This window comes from Xiphias gladius, chromosome 21 (genome assembly GCF_016859285.1).
Source record: "Xiphias gladius isolate SHS-SW01 ecotype Sanya breed wild chromosome 21, ASM1685928v1, whole genome shotgun sequence".
Lineage (NCBI taxonomy): Eukaryota > Metazoa > Chordata > Actinopteri > Istiophoriformes > Xiphiidae > Xiphias > Xiphias gladius.
In genome coordinates, this window is record NC_053420.1 from 3,580,182 (window position 1) to 3,604,821 (window position 24,640).

General features: G+C 43.1%; 1 protein-coding gene across 1 annotated transcript in view; it reads left to right on the forward strand.

Annotated features, from left to right (window-relative positions):
* Positions 1-24,640, forward strand: part of ptprt (protein tyrosine phosphatase receptor type T) — a 239,634-nt gene that overhangs the window by 117,876 nt on the left and 97,118 nt on the right. Inside the window, exon 11 of the mRNA XM_040158914.1 lies at positions 11,432-11,567. Coding sequence (XP_040014848.1) covers positions 11,432-11,567 — 136 coding nt within the window. The remainder of the gene's footprint in view (positions 1-11,431; positions 11,568-24,640) is intronic.

Consider the following 24,640-nt stretch of genomic DNA (forward strand, 5'->3'; position numbering starts at 1 on the left):
GCAGCTTCGATCTCGCATAGCCAGCCAGTTACCGGATCTTTTTTTTTTTCAATGCTTTGATTGGCTGGGGGGAGATCCTTTTACAAGTGATGCCTTTTTTTCTTATCGTGGCCCAGTGTAGCAGAGAGCACGCATGGATAAAGGGGACCTCTGCCTGTTCAGTGTCTGTATGCCCTGCACGCTCTTAGGTTCTGTAGCTCGCAGGAGCATCAAACCCACCCCCTTGTCATCCATCCACTGGTATTATATGTCAGCTTCAATTCCCATTACCATTAGTCCTGAGGTCGGTTATAATTGGTGTACGGAGTCGTGTTGCAACCGACTCTGGTGCTGTGCAATGCTGATGCAACATGTGGATTGCTATCTGTGCATGTATGTGTGCGTGACTGAACTGCAAAAGTCAAACACTGAAGGAATCGTTTCTGAATGATCTTTGTCATTGACCCTTGACGCTACCTCACACACACAAACCTACACTGGCACACACTGTAATTTACAACCAGCTCATATTTCCCCGCCATCACCAAGTGCTGCCTGCTTGCTGCTTAGTGAGTCACTGTGCTCTCTGAATTTGCAACAGCTTGAGTCCAGACTGTTAAAAGAAATTTGAGAAAAAAAAAAGAAAACTCCTACGGGATGTTTTTAGGTAAATATCTGGCGACGATGTGGCGTTTGAAGGGCACAATACCAACGTGGTCAACAATGGATGAAATGCTGTTCAAGCTGTGCAGGGAGCGTGCTGGGCTCAGCTGCGTCTACAGCTCACAGAGAAATATAGAAGGAGAGCGTCTGGGAGACAGAGAAAGTAAAAAGAGAAATAGACCATATTCCAGAGAGGAGAAGAAATAAAAACCCAAGAGAGGAGGAGAGAATCAAAAACAAAGAGAAAGAGAAACTGACAGAAACTGACTCGAAGAAAGTCAGAGAAAAGAAAAACACAGATCCTGCAGTGGAGACAGACTCAGGCTCAAGGATTTTTTTTTCTTCTTTCCCACCTCCTCCTGTAGCATTGTGTATGCAGACAGGTGTACCTGCCTCGCTCTCTGCCAGACGGACCTTGTGGCAAATCGTTGTCTTATGCTAAGTTCGCCCTTCCAACCCAGCTATGAATCCATCTGCTCCACAGCGTAGCAACAAAATGTTCACTTGTCCCTGCGTAAATCCAACCAGGTCATAAAGTACTAACCAGCATCTGGGGATGGAAAAGGAAGAAAGCGGGAAGGATGAAGTTATGAGCGAGGGATGCAGGGAAAGACGTATCGAAAAACTGATTAGGAAGATTAGTGAGTGCAAGCGAATGTACTACAAATTAGAGAGAGATGACAAAACCAGGGAAAATGAGTAGATAGATAAATAGATCCTGTTTTAACATGGACTCGGGGCAAGCTGAAGTGGGAATTTACGAACTCTTGAACTCACTGCTGAATTCAGTGGGGTGTTTGATTTTCCGTGCTGTTACAAATTGAGTCAGGCATCCAACCAATCACTTAGGTAAAAAAAGACTTTTTGAAAACTGAAGTCAGGGTCAGGGTGCCCACATGGTTTAGAACGACCTTTGTTTGATCCCGAGATCAGCACGATGTTGATCGAGATTAAGGTTACTTAACCTTCTAAGTGAACGTATCTCTGAGTTGGAAAGCAAGATTGTGGAACAATGGAGAAACCGAAAATCTTTTTCGTGACACCCACGGCGGGAGGCGTTATGTTTTCGGATTCTCCGTCCGTCCAGTCCCATTCCCGTGAACGTGATACCCCAGGGATGCCTTGAGGGAATTTTCTTCAAATTTGACACAAATGTTTGACTCAAGGATGAACTCAGTAGATTTCGATGGTCAGAGGTCAAAGGTCAAGGTCACTGTCTCCTCACAAAACACATTTTTTGGGCCATTACAAGAATTCATACGCTAGTTATGACACAATTTCACAAATGTCTAATAGGATAAAATGTTGAAGTGATGACATTTTATATCCAAAAGGTCAAAGGTCATCTTCACTGTGACATCGTAATGTTCTGCAAATACAGTTAATACCTTTTATTAAATTCCTTCAAAGTCTTCACTACATATATTATACGAGTCTGGACGGACATGGATGTAAACTGCACTGGTTGGCGGAGGAATACAATCACGAGGCAGTAATTCTATTTGTGCTATATTTGGTGGCCTCTGTCTACAAAAGGTAAAAAACAAAACAAAAAAAGAAACAAAAAACCTGGACTTAGCTCCTCTGTTTCATGTACAAATTCACGTTTAAGTGCAAATGAATGTTTATAATTATGGGTTACTTGGACTTATTTGGCTCCACTGATGTTACAATGTGCCCATGCTCAAATATTCCAGTGTCATCCTAACCCAGAAAGAATAGACCGACGCTACTGCAATTAATGCCAATGATAAAATGAAAGTATTTCCCTTTAATTTAAAGTTGCAATGAGTAATGTTTATGCCCACAATTACCAAACACCCAACAGTTGGTACCCAAAAGCTCCCCACCCAATGGATTTATGAGAGGGACATTTTGCTCTTAAATAAACAAGCTGATGAAACTTGAGATGTTACAAATGTGACCTTGGGACAGAAAGCTCAACTTATAAAGCTTGGAACAGGTTTTTTGTTTTGGGTGTGCATCAGTTTTGAGCGCTCTTCATAAAAAAAAAAAAAAAAAAAAAAATGTTTACATCGGTTATTCTAATTTGCCATATGCTGTTGAATACTGTATATTTCTGCACTCTCGGCATTTATGGAAAAAGCGATGAGTTGCTCTGTTGAGTTAATGTAGTTACTTTTTTAGTGTAAATCTACGGTGCTGACATTAGCTTCATAACTGAATTCCTTCCTGCTCGCTTATTGCAAGTCACTCAGAGAAAGTTGTGTGATTCGTCACCTATTTCAGTTCCGGGTCGTTTTCTTCCTGCAGTCTTGAAGCCTCACCCTCCCTGCCGGCCGTCCTGCTTGTGTGGCTGTCGGCTTCCAAGCAGCTGTGTCCCAAGGTGCACCTCACTTGGGCCTTTAGCTATGTCACTTCACCAGGAACAAACTCCCTTCGAGGGGGCATCGAAGACCTAATCGAACACAACGTGTTTGCGTGTCCCAGAGGTTGACTTGGTCATCATATGACATGTAGCGCGGCATTTTGGGACTGTTTTCAGAAAAAGGGTACAGCAGGGACACAGAAGGCCTCACGTGGCCGTCAACAGATCAGGACTGGAGAGAGGACGGATGATGCGAACAGTATAATAGACAAACTCCATGGGAACGTGCCATAGATGAATCTTTTTAGTAGAAGCTGTACCTTCAGTGTTTTTATTTTCGATATAATCAATGATCCCAGGATAAAGAATGAAGAGTTTAATTTCTTAAAAGCATCATGTACAACTTCACTCTCAAGTCTTGAATAGAAAGGAGCCAGAAAGAAGTTGTACATTCATCAGTTGTCAATCACATCGGTCGAGTTTCTCACCACTTAGTAAAAGTGGAACATTTTGACCACTGGATATTTTGTCCATTTTTTCGGTTTCCGTTTTTTTTAGAGGATAGTGTATATTGTCGATATAATACTCACACCTACACACAAACATACACGTGCGCATTTTTTTCAGCGACAATAACTCGACCCCAACTCCAAAAAGCTCAACGGAGACCAGATGATGGAGCATTTAAGTCGTTTTAGCTCTAAAGTACTTAGTAAACCGTGTCCTGATGACCTTAATATTAATGTCAGCATTAATGGAAACTGGTCTGTGTGTGTGTGTGTGTGTGTGTGTGTGTGTGTGTGTGTTTGTGTGCGTGTGCGAGAGAGAGGACGAGAGAGAGAGGGATTGAGCAGCAACTATTAGCATTGTCCTTTATTGTTTACTTAGTTATGGAGACCCAAGATATGTTAATCCGTCACCATCTGACCACACGCACATTCAGACACACACGCATCCACATAGGTAGACGGGACCCCGTTTACAAAGGCACCCAGGTACGCAGGTGCATTGTTACATAAACACACAAACGCACACATACGCACAAATATTCAGAAACGCAGTCAAAGGCACATTTAAGAAAAAAAGATACACACACACACACACACTGACACACAGAGCGCTGCGGCAGCATAGTTCAGATTAGTAATCCTGTTAAACGTACTCAGCCATGCTAACGCTAATCCACAGAGGGTGCACCCCACAGCTGCTGACAAACAATAGCTAAAAGCTAGACCCTCACATCAACCCTGATCTAAGACACGCGCATGAGTGCACACACCAGCGAGCGCACACTTACGTAACCCGCACAACACGCATGCAACCTGAAGATGTGTACATATGCTGTACACACTGATTGACATGCACACACACGAACACTGCAGCAGATCTCAAATATATACTTTAGCTATATTCATTCACTTTGCAGTCAAATAGCATGTAGATATATAATAGCAAGAGAGTCAGTCATCGCATGAACGCTCAGACATGACAAACATACGTGCAAAAAAGGAAAAAAAGTTGCTATGTTTGCGTGCAGACACACGCGCAGGCTGCAGCCGCGCTCAGACAGCAAGCTGTACCTGTGACATGCACAGACACACACACACACACACACACACACAGACACGCACGCGCACACAGAGAAAAGCAGCGTTTAATATGCCATCCAGGGCTGCTACAGTGCGTTGGTAGCTGGCAGATTCAATCTTCTCTCCATTTGGATGAGATTATGTTTTTAATATCTCTGGTTTTACCCATAATTCCTCCCTGATAATTTTATCATGCTCTCCGAGTAGGGGAAATGAAAAGAAAGGGAAAAAGCGCTGAGAGAAATGTATAAATGAAAAGGATATTACACCAAGTGTACACATACAGTACATCATCACAATGCTGGTGTGCATCCAGCAACACACAACACTCTTGGGGATTAATGCCTTTTTAAGTGCAATCGGTAGCATCGCTAGCCCACTGCTGTCAGAGTTACAGCGGCAATTACTGCGGAGGTCTCCTTTAATGCTCCTTTATCCCTCTTCTGTTCTGCGCTAAGACATGATACAGTAGGACCGAATTTCCGTACTCCAGCTCAATACTTTATTTTCTCCCAACTTTACATGCGGAGGGTTTATGTAAAGCAAATGTCGTCCAGCTCATCAGCAGCAAAACGTACGTAAATAATCTCTTAAAGTAACAGTGTTCAACATTTTCAACACAGACAAAATAAAACCGTCACATCTGCCATATGGGCAGATGATAGGACTCCACAGCCTTGTAGACTGTGATTAAACAAACCGCAGCCTGCATTCCACTCCACCACGGTTAATATTGAGGGGAAGGTATTTGAGCAGCACACAGTATGCGTGTCCCTGGTGCTGCACCAAAAGAAAAAGCACCCAAACTCAGTCCATCAGTTCATGTATTGACTCTACACCACCGAGCACGGAACCAAAGTTAACTGTATGCTGTTCTAACACGCTAGGCCAGCATTGGAAAATTTCTGTGGATAGAGTACCCTCCCGCTTTTTTCTTAATATCAGTAAACATGTATTGTCCAGCATCGCAGTATCGCTTCCCACCATTTTTGTGAGCTGGAGAGTTAGTAACTGCGTGTGTTGTAGTCCCCACGGCCACCAGTCACGTTGTTGTTGTCCATACAGAATTCCCCTGGTAGGACAGCCTATCACTGTGAAGGCCGAGTGCTTGTCAATTCCGGAGCTACCGAGACAGTCAGAGCAGTTATACCTTTTCCGATCGACATTATATTTCTCCTGGGAGGGTTTTACAGGAGAAAAAAAAGGATGTAAAGACCCTCTTCTGGCCAATAACGTGCAGGCCCTCCCCACTCCCCTTCTCTATTAAGCAATACATGTACAAATGAGCAGCGTTGTGTTCAGCAAGAATGTAGATTCATGAACAAGCTGATAGTGGATGTAAGGAAATATGAGGATTTGTGATTTTGCTATTTTAGGTGGTGTAAAAGCCACTTCATTTTCTGAAAACAAATTGGTCCTTTACTCTGTTGATATATGTTTAAGATTTACTACCGTAGGCTTCTTTAAATTAAGAAAGTATATTGAGTTTTAAAAATAAACTTAACCAGTGTCATCCTGTTCTGTATTACCCCAAACAACTTTTGTTTGGATAAACACTGGACACTGAACATTAGCTCCCGTCAAGTTCCTGGGACCATTGGGAGATGCTGCAGCGCCTTTCTTTATATCTCCCTTTACCTGGCCAAACCTATTGTCTAGGCCCCCTGCTGTTCTTTTTCTTGTTTTTTTAGCAGCCCGGCATGTGCCAACAAAATAATACCCACGCCACCTGCCAGTACCTGTGGCAAGACAGCAAGATGGATCCATAAATTGGACATACTTACGGGGCCACCTGTTAGCCGACAGTGACAATACAAGAAAAAAATGAGGCCACAGTATCCTCCATATTGTGCTTGCGCCGGCTGTAAATCAATCATATTTTGCTGTGCCGACTCGCCTGATCTCATCTTTTACATACGCATTAGATCACTTTCTCCGCTGCCTCGGTCAGAATCCGGTTGGAGTTTGCCTGATTGGCTGGGTGGCCCGCGAACTGGCCAATCGCAGCGTTAAATGGAGCTGAACCCGCTGCCAGGTGGGGTCCCCTACCGTTACATTATGAACTGCTGAACCCAATCAGCGCGTGGGCTGGTGAAGACTGAACAAATGGGGTCATTCTGTAAATGTGTCAGGTGATACGTACCGTGGATCACTCAGGGGGGAAATGGAGGTTTAATACACCTGCGGGGTGATTACTAGGGCACAGGCTGCAGGGAAATGTGTGAACTTGTCTCTTGCATGACCGCTCCAGGCTCTCGTGTAACTGTACCGTGCTCGACGGCCACAGACAAGCTGAAATTCACACTTCTATACGCCTCCGCTGATTACAGGGCCACAGGCTATCGTAAAGCGTCCGTCCTCGGGTTATCTTCCGATAGTGTCAATGGGAGGAAAACAGCGGGCTACCGACTTATGCGTATCACGCCCGATTGTCTGTAAAAGGGTTTGTTAAGTAAATATTTAGCAACAAGTTGTGTCCGCAGGCCGATTAAGGATAGGCTGCTGTACGGCTCTTGTAGTAAGTGTATGTACAGCCTGCTTCGAGGATAAATGCACAAGTGTTGAGCAAATGATGACATTTCACAAGTTGGTGTCTTGACAGTTTGTTCAAAACGTGTGGTTATGACGTGTGCTGAAATGGTTGATTTCATCCTCAAACCAGATGCGTTGTCCTTTAACCTTTACGCGCTACGCGTACGTGTATGTGTATATAGCAGGACCGTTTCATTAAAAGATGCTTTACCGTATTAAGAACTGAAATACACCGCAGAGGTGATGGGAGCACACAAAGTAGATGCCACCAAAAAAAAAAAAAAAAAAAATTGTATGGAGTACAGCCACATTTTGACACTGCATGGTCTTCAGGTTACTTTTCTTCATGTAGTTTTTACCTTTTCGCCAGCGCACCTCATAGAACTGTGGTGTCAGTCTGTACTGAAAACAATTTCTATGTGTGAGGGTCACGTAGCCATGTCGACGTCAGGCAGGTGTTTTATTTGAAAAGAAGTGCTGCCGTGTCAGACAGTCGGAGAGTTCTTAAAAGCACCCTTCCGACGTCTGGATAACGGGTAACTTTCAAGAACGGGGAAGCACTCGGCCTATCTACAGGCGATCGGTTAGGCGAACACAGTTGTGAAAATAATCACAGCCTCGAGCGTTTTCAGGCATTTTGTCCGAGCACGTTCCCCACATCCCTTTTCATGACACGAACTCCGCTGTTGTCCGGGTCGAAGTGGCAGTCCGCGTCAGCAGAGGGACTGAATGAAAACTTGGGCCGAGTTCTGAGCACTGGGTGGAACGGATCGTTGCTGATAAAAAAGACTGTTCTTACACCTCCACCGTGTGTCTTTGAATCAAGCAAGCAATCCGCAGTGCATTAAATACGAGTGCTTTTTGTAGCCTAACTCATTTTTGCAGCAATGACTAAAACCGCATACAGTTTAATCAGCATGGAGGATGATGAAAAGTCTGCCCTTCATCTTTATACAGTACATTTTCAGCTTTCACATATTGTAGCTAGTCTTGAACAGTTAACTAAGAGCTCCTTTTTTTATTCTCTTCTAAAGTAGACACAAAACATCCAGGATCCACTGAATATCCTTTTTTTTTTGTACTAAGGAATATCCACTACCCACTTTCAAAAAGTAAAACACTTAATACTGAACTCCACCATTAAAACGTCTATTGGGTATTTCATTTCCTTTGAAAACATGCAGGGAGAAAAGAGGTGGCATTTTCTTCGGCTTTAACGCGTGGAAGATGTGACAGATGTATTTTCTTCTTTTCCGTTTTTTCAGTGCCCCAAGAGGTGGACGCTGTCTCGTGCTTGGGTGTCGAAGACGGCGATTGTGTTGCGGTTGAAGGCATTCGGGCTTTTTAAAGGGAACATCTCCCCACTGCAGTCATTTCGGGTTGTGGCAGCTCTTACAGAGCGTGCCAAGGTTACGTGCTTAAGCCTTTAGCTCAGTGGATTCCACTACCAACCTTGCGTTGTTATTGCAGAGGAGGCGAAGATGAGCGAGACAGGGGATTAAACTGAACTCCCACACAGCAGTATCACTCCATTAATCAGCTGTCTTTGTCTATCAAGGTTATAAGAAGAGGCTGCTTGGTTCATGTGTGCGAGAGAACAGGTGCATTCGTGTGCAGGATCCCAGGGTCCTCCGCTGGAGGGTTTCTGGTCTTTCTCTTTCCAGTCTTCTCCTTTTATGTAATTCATCTTCTGATCTTTCCCCCGTCCTTCTTTCCTCTATTTCTTTATCATCCCCACATCTATCTCCATCTTTCTTTCCTTTCTCTCTAATGTTTTTCTCCTTTTCCCCTCTCTTTCTGTATCGTTTATTTCTGTAGTTGTCGATGTTATCTCTGTTTATCTCCAGCCTCACCGCCCTCTTCTGTCGGTTTTTCTATCTCTGGGTTATGTCTTCTCGGATGCTTTCGGCCATCCTCCGACAAACGGCAGCAGGTTCTCGTTTGATAGTTGAGTTAGTCTCCTCCCCTTATCCATCCAATAGAGCGGCATCTCTTTGGAAGGTGAAGGGGAAACTCTTTTCGTGTCAGACACAACGTGTCGCCTGAAATATTAACGGGCAGGCATTCAGTAGAGATGTAGTTTTGCTCCGTGATTGCGCGGTGTTTGTAAATTAAAGTGGGATGTCCAGTTCAGGTGTACGGCTTTTCAAAGTTACGCTTGTAATTATTAAGTTTTCCTCTTTTTTTCAAGTCCCATGAAATGATCTGCCGATGGTCGTGTCAGTTAGAATTTTCTGTTGCATTAATTCTCTTGTGCTGCAGTAATGACATAATTGTCTGAGACTTGGTGTGTCAGTACAGGATACTTTAATCTTGTTAAAGGTCTGCGTTACATTCAGGCGTATTACCTCCGTAGTATATTCTTCTGTAGGGCTCATTGGACGACCCATAGCATGCCTGCTTAGCATCTTTTTCTAAGATTATTTCCACGGCAACTTTTTGACTGATAGAAACTACCTGTTAAAGGGGAAAAAGAGCCAGACGTCTAAGGAAACTCTTCAGAAGGTGCTGGAAAGCTGTGAAAACAGTGTGCTTCTGTTTTCTGTATTTTAAACAGAAAACTACCTGCAACTACAAAGGGGTAACAAATGAGGAAAGCTAAGCCGCGGAAAAACAGACAGCTGTTTTGAGTTTTACAAATAGCAAATCAAAAGGTCCCTCTATGATTTACTAGACCCAACTTCTGACCTTTGAATGATGGTCTGTTGGTGTTTGTTTATAAATTGGTGTTACTAATGTAAATTTCTTGAAGTTAAAGTTTTCAATCACAAAACATAAAATTCCAACGTCAGACAAAATGCTAAGATTGTTGATAAAAATGTAGAAGTCATTGAAGTATAAATGATGTCCTGTAACTTAGTAATGTATCCATTGGAAATTACTTGGGAAAAACGAAGCGTATGTATCATCAGACCAGTGTTGACGTGAGGGAGTCTAAGCAGCAAGCAGGATGTCCAAATCGGCCCCTCTCTGCGGTCAGAGGTGACGCGCTCTCTCCGTCCTTAACCCTGCCCCCCTCCCCACTCACTGGCTGCACCCTCGTTCATCCAGTCTACTCACAGTCGCCCCCTGTCTTCCACATCAAGCCCCATTCAGTGGCAGCAGCGCTCTTACCTGCATTAACATGTATTGTCGTCCTGTGAAATCCACACCACGCCCCAGCCTTGTATTCGCCTTCCCCGACTTTTGTTTTCCATCAACTCTGTTTGCTGATTTGTTTGCCAGCTTTTTTAATCCTCGTATAAAAGAGTGATTCAGAGCCACTGCTGCATTTACGGCATTTTGTATGTGCATGTGTGGAGTTCAAACCTTGATGTCTCTGTACGACTTCTACAGTTGTGCCTTGTTTGTCCTTGGGCAGCTTTGAATGTTTGTAACCTGGAATGAAGTAGGGAGTTGTAACAAGCACTGCTCTTCATCTCCCTTCCTCTTCTTCTTTTTATCTATTTATCTCTCGATTTATTTGATTTATTTATATTCGGGATAGATTGTTTATTTTGAAAGACAAGACTTTTTTCCTTTTGCATAATGTGTTGTATCTTTGTGGAAGGCACAAAACTTCAAAGTGCTAATTTTTTGGCTATATATATATATATACATATATATATACAAATATATATATATATATATATATATATATAAATCAACGGTGCCCTTGTAAATGTTTAATAAGCATATCTTCAGAATGTGACTTTCCAACAAGTTGTTTTTTGTTTTTTTTAAACGATGGCAAAAAAAAGATGCCAGATGCTTTTTTTTCAAGCATCTGGAGGCTAAATTTTAAATTATTATTGCCCCCCTTAAGATTTCATTTTTGAACAAACTCTTCATATCCGTTCCTCGACGTATACTTGGTTTACTGTGTTTTCTGGCATGTCGATTATGTTTTCATCAGCCCCCTGCACGTCACTGCATGATGTTTTCAAGTTGTGTTTGGCTCTGTGCATACGGATGAGTGTTTAGAGTGTCTTCACCTTGGGATCAGGTGTGTTCAGTATGTCCTTGTTTGTGGCTAACATACTGTAGGTATGCTGTGTGTGTGTGTGTGTGTGTGTGTGTGTGTGTGTGTGAGAGAGCTTTTTTCAAAGTATGTTACCAAGGGTAAAGCGTGTGTTTACCAGTATGCGTATGCATGAGTGCCCCTTTTGTAATTGAGTGTCCATCCTTTTGTGTATTTGGCCTTGTGTGCATGCACATATGCGATCATTTCTGTGTGACTGTATGTGCCTTTGTTTTTGTGTGGTTGCCTACCGATGTGACTATGTGCATACGTGTGTGTGTGTGTGTGTGTGTGTGTGTGTGTGTGTGTGTGTGTGTGTGGGTGTGGGTGTGGGTGTAGGTGCGTCCACCCAGGACTCAGATGCCATGGAGCCAGAGAAGCAGGTGGACAGCACAGTGAAAATGGCTGGAGTGATCGCGGGGATCCTCATGTTCATCATCATCCTCCTCGGCGTCGTCCTCACCTTCAAACGCAGGTAGGTAATACACCACACATCGGGACAGAGTAACAGCTCAAAGGTGCTATGTGTAGCATTTTGATGATAATAATAATAATGATAAAAGAATCATTAACACATCCTTTTTGCATCCTCACTGCAGTTCACTTAACCCATAAGCCAAGGAAGTTGGTAGCTTCTGTCAGACTCAGTGCTGCATTGTGAGCCACAGTGTAAGGCCACGTGTGCCGGTGAGCTGCCTTATGGCGCAAAACAAGGCAGAGGAAACTCGACAGAAACGTTGACAGTTTTTTTCCGCTGACAGCAGATGGTGAGCGGAGCCAAAAAAACGTTAAAAGATGCCATAAGAGCAGCACTGGCACGAGACAGGGGCTACCAATCATCCTAATGACCACTGTGTCATTTTGCAACTACGTGGACAACTGTATGTGTTGGTGAATAAGATACTGCATTTGCCATCTTTAAACCATGTGGCTGAATAGAATGATTGACAGACAGATGATGGATAGACCTCACGTCAATTCAGAGTGTCCTGATAGTTGATATGCGGGTAGGAATTAATACTCGTATGTATGGACAGATAGACCCACAGATGGGTAGGGTTAGAGGCTCAAATTTACATTTATGGATGAGGGGAGAAAGTGAATGTCTTGAGGTGGAGGCGTTCTCAGTTGAGAAAAAGTTTAACAAGGAAGATTGAATCAGAATTTAAAATGTTTTTCACTTGGTTTCAGTGTCAATCGAGAAAAATCCTTTTTAGAGATTAGCATTAACCAAACCTTGCAGGTCACACTCTGATTCTTATGATTAAGAAGGCCACAAACTTTAATTCATTTCTCAAGGCAACAGAAAAGGTCAGAATTATGTATTAAATCTGGTGATGTACTTAATCCTCTCTAACCCTTAAAGGCAAAATAAATAGTAATGGTAGAAGTGCCCAGAGTTTAGATATCTGAAACCAGATGGATTTTTTCTCTTTTTTTTCTCCCAGTTAGCAGACATACACAGCTTCCTGTGTCTTTGTTAACATGCACACTGGCTTGCCACCATCACCCGCCTCTCTTTCTTTTACTTTCTCTCTATCAGTCCATCTATCCTCCCATCCCTCTCTACCCCCCTCTCATCCTGCTTATACATTTTGTTTTGCTAGGACTCACATTTGTTTGTTTTTATTTTTTTATTTTTTTTTTAGGGGGGGTGGGGGTCATTGTTTTATAGTGTTTTTGTCAGTTTCTCAATTCCCACTCGAAACTTACACACAACTTTGCTTACATTGGAAAAATGGCCTGAAATCTGTAGCTCATGTTGCTCCGGCGCGTAGTCTACTGTGTATACAAGTCAGTATACAAGCGTACTGACAATAACACTAATGGAAATCGTAACGATGGAAGGGAAAAGTCTTTAGTGTGACGAGTGCAAATAGAAAATCAACTGAAACAAATGCAAATATGCCCACTGTGACATGTTTTTGATGTTGGTAATTGAAGCATATACTGTATAAACCACAGAACTATGACTAGAGCCACAGGGAGGTGAGATGGAGGGCATGAGGATTATTTGGTCTGATTGCCCAAGGCGTTAAATCCTGAGCCTTTTTTTTTTTTTCACAAGCAAACATCGGAATAAATAATGGTTTAGACTCAAAACCACTGGGCTGTTTTCGAAAGAAATACATAAATACTGATGGCGGGTCACTCCCCTAAAAATCTGTAGCGTCACTATTTCCAGAGGAAGCGATGATAACGACTCTGCCAGTTGTTATTGTTTAGAGGAGATTGATTGCGAAGGCAGAGTATGAAATGTCTTGTGCTTTTGGAACGCCTGAGCTATTTTTTTAAGGTCTCTCTCACCACTGAGCAAGGCCATTTTTTTGAGATTTTACAGGAGAAATCATGGTAGAAGCTGGATCGGCAGCCACAGTGTCACTGTCATGATGCAGCCGTCAATAAGCAGAAAGCAGCCTAGCATAATAAATACAATTCCTCATTTTTATTCATTTATTTATTTAATATTTTTCACCATTTATTGTTAATACTGCAGCCATCATGTCAGGCTGCACTTTTCATACCGACTTTTAAAGGGGCTTTACTCAGGCTATATTGACCCAGCACGTCCTGACAGAGATGTTTCGCCTGACTCAAATATTTTATGTAAAAAAAAAACCAATTAAAAAAACATTGTCATCCATGCTCTGTAGATACAACCAGTACTTGAGCAGCCTTCAGTGAAAGCTGAATACGCCTGGCTCATAAGCTGGTAACAGTAAACTACTGTGCAGTTCGTATTTTCAGTATTTGGAGAGATATTTTCCTCTCTTTAAAAATGGCACTTATTTTCACTTTCATGGGTCACTGCCCGTGGAAGTTGCCATAGTCAGCACATAGCACGCTTTGTATTTCAAATAAGGTCATTTATTAGTCTTCGTGTTCTGACCCTTTTTTTAGATGACTTTTCTAGAAGCCTAAAAAACTACTGTTATGTGGCTAACTTCATCAGAGCGTATAGCCTATGGTAGGAACCAGCTGGGGTCAGAAAAAAAACAGACACACGTTTGGCAAGTTTAGCAAGTGACATTCGTAGGAGTAGGCGCTACTTTGGAACAACGCTTCCAGTTCTAGCGTAGCACATCCATGCCAACAATTTACAAAGAAACAGGGCCTCGTATACGGTCAAGACGTTTCCAGAAAAAAATGGTGAATCTTACAACATACATCTATTCTATATTTTCCTGTAATGCCACACAGAGAAACACAGCGATATGGTGTGGGTCTAGGTTTTACAAAATACAGCTACACAGATGCACAGACAGTTAAACTGTAAGATACCTTCTCGGACACCTTATTGATATTGTCCAAATACAACATTACCTCCATCTTAAGTGAGCACAAGAGGCTGGGGAGTCAGAGGGGACACAGGGGCAGTTGGCAGTGCGGATCGGAGGCTAACCCAGGCTAACAGGGAATATCCCAAACATCAGGCGGATAAAAGTCTACCAGAGCCAGAGGGGGTAAATGCCAGGTTTAACGAAAAAAGGGAAAAGGGAGAGACTTCAGAAGAGGGTGCAGGTGCGGAATATAAGGGAGACACAGGATGGGAGGGCAAAAATAAAAGAGGGGAGGAAGGAAGAAAATGTGTGAGGTGTTAAAAAAAATGAAAACAAGGCAGCGTTGGTTAACTTAGGGGTCAGGTGAATATGCTAATCACATGCTAACCAGGCTAGCTGGGCATAATATACATAAAAAGGCCAATTAGAGGGCAAACACTGCCACAGTGGATGTAGGAAAAAGAAGGAAAAGAGCAATGGCACTGCAGGAGAGAAAGAAAAGAAGGAAGCAGTTGAGATGCTGCTCAGATGTTCTCATGAACCCAAGCTAACCCAGGCCTTCAGTCAGGGTTAGAGGTCCCACACAGGTCAAATGGAGTCATGGAGCACATGTAAAAGTCTGACAGAGAGAAAGAACAGACAAGCAGATATGGCGATGATCCTGGCATGAGGGACAGGAACGAAAGAGGAAAATAAAAAGACGTCGCAGAGAGTAATTACATGGGGAACGAGAAAAAGCAAACTGCCGAAGAGAGATGAAGAGGGAGGGTGGGAAAGAAGGAAGAGTCTCACATGGAGGAAAGAAAAAGGCCAGTAGAAAGTAGTGAATGATTCGAGGAGAGAGTGAAGAGTTGTGGAGACAGAAGAGAGAAGAAGAATGGATAACAGCAGTTCAGACAAATAGGTTTAGACAATGGGAAGTTTAACATATCATAGTCCGTTTTCTGGGGTCATCTATATTTCATTCCGCACACTTTAGCCAGCCGTCTCAGTCGAAGTAAAAGTGTTTTTTTAAATCTAAAGTGTTTTACATGCCTTTCAGAGTCCATAAATTATTCCCTGACAAAACTTTGTTGGGAAGTGAGCAGGCGTAACTGTCCAATTAATCTTTCAGGATGTCGTTACACGTGTTCCAAATGGACTTTATTTTCCAAGGAAAGCCAGGGGATGTTGCTGATAATGTAATGTAAAAGTGAATAACACTGGACATGACTGAAGTCTTAATGCGGTTTCGATGTTTCTACGGCCAGGTGGCCCCGAGGGCTCAAACAACCGGCACTGGAAGACACACTTTTCATAAAAAGGTTGAGAGGAGACCGGATGAATGATTAATGTTTCCGAAGCTCCCAAAACACCGGCAGATTTTTTTTTTGTGTGATGCCAGTGAGGCGGACCACAACTATGTAATTGAGAAAAGTTGACATCTCTTGAACTGCAAATTGATGGAAAAATATGTTATTTACACTTTTTCCACCTCTGTTTCCTTTCATGCAAGCTCTTTAAAATTCTGACCCTGCTGCCGGCTGTTGTGATTTTAATTTGTCAGAAGCTTGTCCAGGTCAGCCTTTGAAAAGAGACCCAATGGCATTTCAAATGAAATAAGCAATTCAAAGAAAAGGCAACAAACAAAGATAGGTAGACAAACACGCAAATCTACAAAAGTTATAGATATCGCCCCCCCGGCTACATGAGGCACGAATACGATGCGATTCTCCCACTGCCGGGCGTGGCTCTCGGCGAATCTGCCCTTCCACGATAGCAGTTGTACACTGGCCTTAAAGATGCATTTGTGCAGAAGTACCTAAATAATTAATGCCGACCCCCCACCGGGAGGGCTTCTGTGTATTGGAAAGGTCCTGAGCATTTGTTTTAATGTTCATTTATGGTCTGCATGTGCCTCGATAGCTGGCTTAAACTCACACCGATCTAAAAGAATGGATGCATCAGTAAAAGAGGAACGTTCTGACTTGCGGATTTGATGTAAGTTGAGCTGCTGTCAGGGGGAGAAAGGTTTACATCCACTTCTTATGGCCCCTTTCGGCCAAAGAGTCGTATGACCTACGTCGGTCCGGGAACTAAATACCCGACCTTTGATCAGAAACTTGCTCGCTTTCTCTCTTGCGGCCGGACACTTTAGCTCACTCTTTTTCGACTAGTCAGCAATTCAACCACTCGGCAGCCTTCAACACCGCAGACTCGTGGCTCCTAGGGCAGGAGCTCCCGGGCCAACGAACTGTTTTACCCTCTAAGCAGGGACGGTTGTAGGACCAGGTACTGTAGACCAGGATCTAGACTTAGATTGAATAAAAGAAAGAGTTGAAGGAAAGGCGGAGAAAAGGAAATCGTGAACATGAACTGAGGACGGAGGCCATTTAAGGACAGGAAGAGTACTGTCAGGTAAAGAATGACTTTTCAAAGGATTGACTGAAAGCTGCATCAGATCAGTGACATTGAGTGTGAAAATGACTCTTTACTCGATTGGCCCGGTGACAGATAGAGAACAGGTGGACCGATCGATCCGTTATTGGGCAGTGACGTGGAAAACCCCGCCCCCCTCTGACATGCGATGAATCACGTCACCATGAGACCGCAGATGGAGGATGAGGTGTTGTCTGAATAGCAACATGGCTGCCACACGCTACTGTAGCTGGGTCCCATCTACACGCTTACTCATGCAACCACACACACACAGACACACACAGGCATACAGCTAATGATGTACTCACACAAGTAGGGCTGCGGTGTATAAGGAAGTGCGGCGTTACGGTACAGTCAAGTCAAAGATGTGACCGGAGACACACACGTGTATACACGGCTAAACCTAAATACACATGCATGCACACAGCAGCAAATCTGAAGCACAGAATAGTGATCACTAACGTGTGTGTGTGTGTGTGTGTGTGTGTGTGTGTGTGTGTGCAAGAGTGCAGAATGTGCGTCAGTCTGCACTGCGTATACATGTATATATCTCTTTTGAGCAGTGAACGTTCACGTATTTGCTTATGTGAATGTACCACATAATAAAATATGAGTGTCATCCAAGTCCGTGCCCCATCACCATCTGTGTGTGTGTGTGTGTGTGTGTGTGTGTGTGTGTGTGTGTGTGTGTGTGTGTGTGTGTGCGCGCTGACTGCCTGATGCTCCTCCTAAGGCTTTTGAAGCCAGTATTGACAGGGGTAGAGCCACGGATTGTTACACAGGCGCAGAACTCCAGATGGGTCTGTGGACAGAGATGCAAACGCTCATACGCCCTCTCTCAGCCAAACATGGACCCAAATATTTCTCTCATATCCTGGACTCTTCAGCGTCCTTGTAATCATAAGAGAACAAGGACACATTGTTTCTTTTCTTTTCGCCTCAAATGGCCCTAAACAGTAAAACTACAGATGAGGATTCAAATAAATGTGTGAGCAAATACAGATGCAGTACAGCAACATGCTCAACACGAGGTAGCTCCCAGTTGTAAGTCGATGTGTTTAATAAGTTACCTAAATAAAAAAAGTAACTAACTCGCTGTAAGCTTTCTTAAACGCGTTGGTTATTAGAAGCCCGGTTTCTGTAAGTAGTGTGGGGTTAGAGGAACCGGATGATGACAGCTACGGTAGACTTCCGCTGGGGAAACCTACCTTTTCACATATTGCATATTGCTGGCCGTCTGACAGGGATTTTACAACAGCGAGGGAGGGAAAGTAACACACTGTGCCAGCAGTGGAGTTAGAGGAAATATCATTATCTGCGATCATGCAAAGTCTCACTGAAACTTAATGACTTAGTGACTGTAAGTAAAATGTGCTTTCAGTTAGTGCCTAAATTGCTTGATGTAAAGTAGCCATAAAATAATTAAAGGTTTTTGTCTTTCTTTTGTTTTGCTTTGTACTCAGTTTAACACACATACAAGAGTACACACAGGGACAGAATCTTGCTTTTTCACAGATACTCGCTGCCTTGCTGCCAAATTATACGTCCATTGTTTTCTGCACTCAGGCCGTTCATTCCAGCTTGCCAATCAACCTCCTCCTAACTCTTCACATCGAAAAAACAGCCACCGCCGCAATAATAAGCAAACATCCCTGGTTACGACTGAATTTTTGTTTTTTCAATTTTCTCATCATTTTGCTGAATCTATCCTAGATGAATAGGTGAATAAATACTTTATTCCCATTGTTCTGAAAGAAGGATGAAAAGTGTTGCGATTGTAGGCATAACAACTGAAATTTGTCCCTTTGCTAAACGGAAAACCGTTGAAAGGAACAGATTTAGCTGGAGAGCTCCTCCCAACCGGAGAAACCCTCTACTTTCCACCATTAACCTTGGCAGAGGGAACTCACTGGTTTTCTCTTTAAGTCTGAAGTCCTCCCTGCAGAAAAAACTCAGATTGTTTGACTCAATGGAATCTCGCCTCCATTGGCGATGACATAATGTCTTTAAATTCAAAGACCGAGGGTAAAAATGTCTTTTCTTTGCACAGTATGGCATCATGTCCACTCCAAGCCCACTGCTGTTGGCTGATACAACTGAATGTCTCCTGCGTCTCCTGACTCTCGTTTTCTTTGTCAAGTGCTCAGGGGGCCCTCTTTGAGAAATAGTTCACGTCAGTCACGAAACTCTGGGATTTCTGCCCGTTATAGTCTCCAGGTTTGAAACTTGTCGCCTCGATAAAATTCTTTTGTCTGGATCCACCACTTAACGGCACTCTGGCTGGAGACCTGCTAAAGTCCCCCACACATACAGCAAGTCGCCACAGTGTTCCAGATACTGTGGCGACTTGTGCTGCAAGAGAAAGTCTGCTTTTTAACCCACGTGGGGCTGGACTCTGCCAAACAGAGACAAATCAAATCAAATCTAAATCTCTAGCCTATCGCAGATCATTCAGAGTCACCGTTCTCCATACATGGGCAAAAAATTTGTGTGTGCAGCTTTGTGCACCAGTTCAAAATTCAAAACTCCTGGTAAAGGGTTAGCAAAAAGGGACTGTGAAAGTCCCGGCCATGCAAAACGGAGAGAATGGGGGGGTGCAAATGTTTCAGCATTCAGTTCATTGTCAGCATCAGACAGCCATGACACTGGATCTGTGCCAGAGGAGAACAAAAGTAAGGCTCTTTTTTTTTTTTCTTCTTTTTTTTCCAGCGCGAATTCAGCCTGAGAACAAAATGCTGTAGCAATTTTACCATATGTACAGAAAACAACAGGAATGCTGGAAGAGAGTCGGGGTCTGCTTTTTGCCTCAGAATGCTCAGTGCCAACAGAAAAAAATACCAAAGAAAGAGGGACAGATACAGATTACACAGATGTCTCAGGCTTCTCACCACGACCTCTGACTCAAGTCTCACACCCTTTTATGTCTCTCTCTATCTCCCTGTTTCCTGTCTTTGGCTCCGCCCCTTCCCGTCCCGTCCTGTACCTGCCTTGCCCTTGCTCCGATAGAGAGATTCACACATGGAGAACTCTGAGCGTGGGGTATTGTATGTTTACTTCTAGACATCAACGCATCCACTCTGTTCCTCTCTGTGACGCCCATCACGCCTCCTCCGGCTGTCATTCGTTTTCCAAATGCATCTCATGACCTCGGCTGCGCCCGGAAAATGGACGTGGTGTTTCCAGTAGCGATTTGATTGAACAGTTAAATTCCAGAGAAATACTCTGCCACCTTAAAACATTATTCATTACACAGTACACCATCCATTGAAAATATTACATTTTAGTCAAGCAGCAATGAAAACGATATGATATCCTCCAAAAATCTACCACAATTTCTAGAAACTGTTTTGCAGACTTTGACTTGAAGAAGTGGGAAGAACGCTTAAAAAGAACAATTACCTCATTTAGAAATAAAACTCAATTTTAGCTTGGGACGGCACACATCCTGCCTTTCCCTGTGCCGGTAATAAGTGCCGGCAGTGTGCACATAAACGCGGTAATTGCGGTGGGTGCAAATCCCGAAATCTTCTCGGGGAATAAGTGAAGTTATATTTGAGCAAAAATATTCAGGTGATAATTGGACTTTTTAAAATGGGTACGTGTGATGTTTGAGGTCATTATTAGTTAACTGTGAGACATGTTAACTGATATAAGATGCTTTTGGTAAAACCCCCCCCCAGTATACTCGGTCATTTATTTCAAGTCATCTGTGCATTTATGTCATTATTGCACGTCACATGTGCTCAGTGATTATTGTCTTTATTGTTGGAAAAAGTGCACATTTAAAACAAATTCCATGGATCCATCATGTCTGAGGACCCTCACTTTATCAGACTTGACCTCTCATCGCCGCCGTATGGTGAGAGATCTTCGGCTTCTCCGTCCACCACTTTCCCAGTCATTCGCTTTTGATGCATTGCAATTAATGATGTTATCTGCAAGTATATCTACACCGGCAGTCAATCTCCCGCCGAAAATGGAAAGACGGAAAATGAAACCGCCACTTTCTAAACTGGGAGCAGTTTGCCACAATTGATTGCATCTCACCGCCAAAGAAAACAATCATGCAGGAATTTTCAGATACGAGAATGGAGCCAGCCTGCTGCCTCCGGTTTTAGAATAAGGTAAAATAATTAGTGCGACTTTGTGGGTTAGAAATTACCTGTTTGGATTTGAAAAATAAAACTGAGGTGGGTGATTGAGAGGGAGGATATATGGTAATATCCTGCTGAATGAATTGTGAAGCTTCACAAATAAATCCACCCACGCTGTTCTGGGCCCGTCATGGTAGCTATCGCTTTGGTGCCATGTTTCTTCATTAAAACCCCGGTCTTCATTTAAAGCTACTTACAGCTCTGTGCTTGAACACTTATTTCTTTGAAAGCCCAAGTTATATTTGATTTGTAAATAAGACAAATTCTACTTTTTGAAATCTTACAGAAAAATTATGTAACAGTCAAATGCTGCATTTAATAATTCTGTTCAAGGTTTTAATGTATTCTTATTTACTCTATTGAAATATGTGTATTTCCCAGAGGGGAATGGATGGATGTGATAGAGGAGGATGGAAAAAAAGGTTTAATGTGAATTTCGGATGGGAATTTGAAGGTGATGAAAACTGGGCGGTCTGGTCATATGAAATGTCCCAAGTCTGGGAATTCAAATAAGAAGGAATTTATGTCCTAATCCCAAAATGAATTAAAGATAAAAGAAAGATAGAAATATCAGGCATGTTGTTTGACATTGAACTAGTGCTGTGTGTTAAAGGGTGTGGAGGTCATTGCGAATGGGTTCACCTGTATATTTTCCCAGATTCAATTCCCACTTTCCTAAAAGTCTTTCAGTGATGAAAGTTTAACGTTGATGTCAAAACCATCATCTTAACCTCAACTGATGAGGTTTTACTCTAAGTTTAGCTTCATCCAAAGTTGTGGCAATCACCAAACTTTGGAGAGGGAGGCGTCATTATTAGATTTCTGTGTAATTTTGTGACCAACATTCCTCCTTGAGGAGAAAAGGAGTTTGGAAATGCACTGCTCTGACAATTGATTCATCGGGAAATTATGGGAATGCCTCCACCCAAAGTTTTTGAAAGGGCTTAAACTGCGCCCAATCCTCTCGACAACAGGCTAAAAAGTCATGAAATAAATTATGAACCTCCACACTGAGACGGCAAAAGGACACATCCTCTTTCCAGACAACATATGGCACCCTCAGGGGCTCAGTCTATGACAAAAGAATTGAGGTGATTAGTAATTGATGTCAACCCAGGGAATGGATCCACTGCAAATGGCAGGCTCTTACAAGGCCAAGTGGTTTGGGCTGCGTGTGTGTGTGTGTGTGTGTGTGTGTGTGTGTGTGTGCGCTTGCCGTGGACTGAGACTTTCAGTCTCCAAACTGGGCTATATACCGTACATAGTCACATACTGTGCACACGCATTCGAGAGTGCTGAGTGCTTCCATGCAGACAGGTGCTAAACCAGTACTTATTCAAAGATAATTTGGCGGTTTTAACACAGACACACACACACACACACACACACACACACACACATGCACACATACAGAGAGAGAGAGAGAGAGAGAGAGAGAGCTGGGCTTGACCACCATCCTGCAGATGCGACACATGGTTGAATAATGGACTGTGCTGCTTGCTGAGATAAATGCTTGATGGTCCACTCACAGCACTGTTATAATGGGTGATGGCCGGCCATTTACACAAACACACACACACACACACGCACACAGATGTACAGACTCTCATGCACTGTGTGATCACGGATGAAAACTGGCACATGGAACAGGAACACTTCAAAGAACCATCTGTTATCCACAACCTTATTTTCCTTATTCACGTGGGCTATGATAACATTTTACTCTCTTAAGTTAGTTGCTGAGAGCCGGGTGGATGCTCTGCTAGTCAAAAGCTGCACAATGCAGACTATTACAACAACCAGCCCAAGCTGTCGGACAATCAGACAGGTTGCCAACAAATCCGAAGTTCAGCCAAGACCGAATTATCTGGTGCTACAAGCGAAGATACAATCACCTTAAAATGGGATTTTACTGCTTTATAAAGCTTCCCGTGTTTCACAACTATGGGAATTTGTAAGTAGCGCCTCGATATCTGATGGGCATCAACGACAGGGTTTTTGAAATAACTTTTGACTTTCAAGTTCTCTCTAGGATAGATACTAGAAAGTATGGATTTAAAGTGTGGACCGATGGATCGGTACTCTGATTTGTTTCCAGCCTGTCTGATTGCTTGAGCAGTGATGTCGCCTGTAAAGCGGGTGATCGGGTGTGTTGCATCCTGACCTCCCTGCAGAGAAGTCCGTGTCGTCATGAGCGGTAGGAACGATGACCAAAACTAGAAACGGTGCTTTTAAATGCAGTCTGTAGCTGGACAGTGATTCAATATTACCGTGCAATGATTTCTGGCGGATTTGTATCATAATCACACAATTGCATCCTGTTATCTTTTTAAAAAAATTTGTTCATAATCGTAATTAAAAGCTAGCTGCGGAAAAACAATTCCTTGTTTTCAACGTAATTTTGATTAGTTTACAGTAAAAGTCACTTTACAACATAATGCTGTACGCCAGCGTTAAAAATAAAACACACTCTTAGTTTTATATTCTTAATCTAAAACACAATATCAAGCAGGCCCAGCGCAGCAGGGAAAGTAGTCGTTCACCCCTTTAAATATGAGACAGTTGGTTTTTTTTGCACAAAGTGAAATTATTCTTCAAGTCTCTAATGTGCATACTTCCATATTAACGCATAGCAAAACATGGACATGCAGCAGATAAACAGGCTCGACTTCCGGCCATCTTTTGGTCGTCAAAACTGCAAAACCTGAACGCACCTCGACAAAATCTCTTCAAATCCAGGTCAGTGGCCATTCAGACAATCCCCTGCACCACCGACCTCTCTAACCTGATGGAGATTTAATTAGGCCTTGATAGGTGAGACGTCTTCAAGCCACAGAGAGTCCATTTGCTTTGACAGTCGTTTATTGATTCATGATTAATTTTCTCTTTCATTCACTTCTGGGTGTGTCTGTGTGTTGCTGTGCGTTTCGGTGTGTCCATATGCGTTTGGCGTGCTGACACCTGTCTGGTAGCGCGGCGCTAATGAACTAGGTTATAAATAAAGATGAAAACAAGTCACTCTAAATGTCTCCGAGTGTGTGTTAGCATGTGCGTTGGCGCACATCCTGCCCGACCCCTCGGCTGTAATGGGGGGCGCGTAAGCCACATTTGACGGCACGCGTGTTGAACATGTGTCAGCACAGGGCCGTCTGCCACATCTGTGTATGTTTCACTACATACGTGACCGTATTTACGTGTCAGCCTGTGGCTGTATGTCAATGCATAGATGTACAGATTCTACACATGCGTGTGTGTATGAGAGAGAAAGTGTGTGTTCATGCGGTAGGTGAGATATTTTTCATCCAACTCAGCCTTTAGGGAAAATATTCTGTGACACACTATTCATATATATAGGTATGATAAACTATAGCCATCATATCATTGTTGAATTATGAGTGTGTGTGTGTGTGTGTGTGTGTGTGTGTGTGTGTGTGTGTGTGTGTGTGTGTGTGTGTGTGTGTGTGTGTGTGTGTGTGTGTGTGTGTGTGTGCGAGAGAGACAGGGTGGTGGCCAATACAACCAGCAGTGACCCCTGATAAGCTATACATCACATCCCTGCTGAAATGTTTGTGTGTGTGTGTGTGTGTGTGTGTGTGTGTGTGTGTGTTTGTGTGTGTGTGTGTGTGTGTGTGTGTGTGTGTGTGTGTGTGTGTGTGTGTGTGTGTGTGTGTGTGTTTTTTTTCAGCTGATAGTAT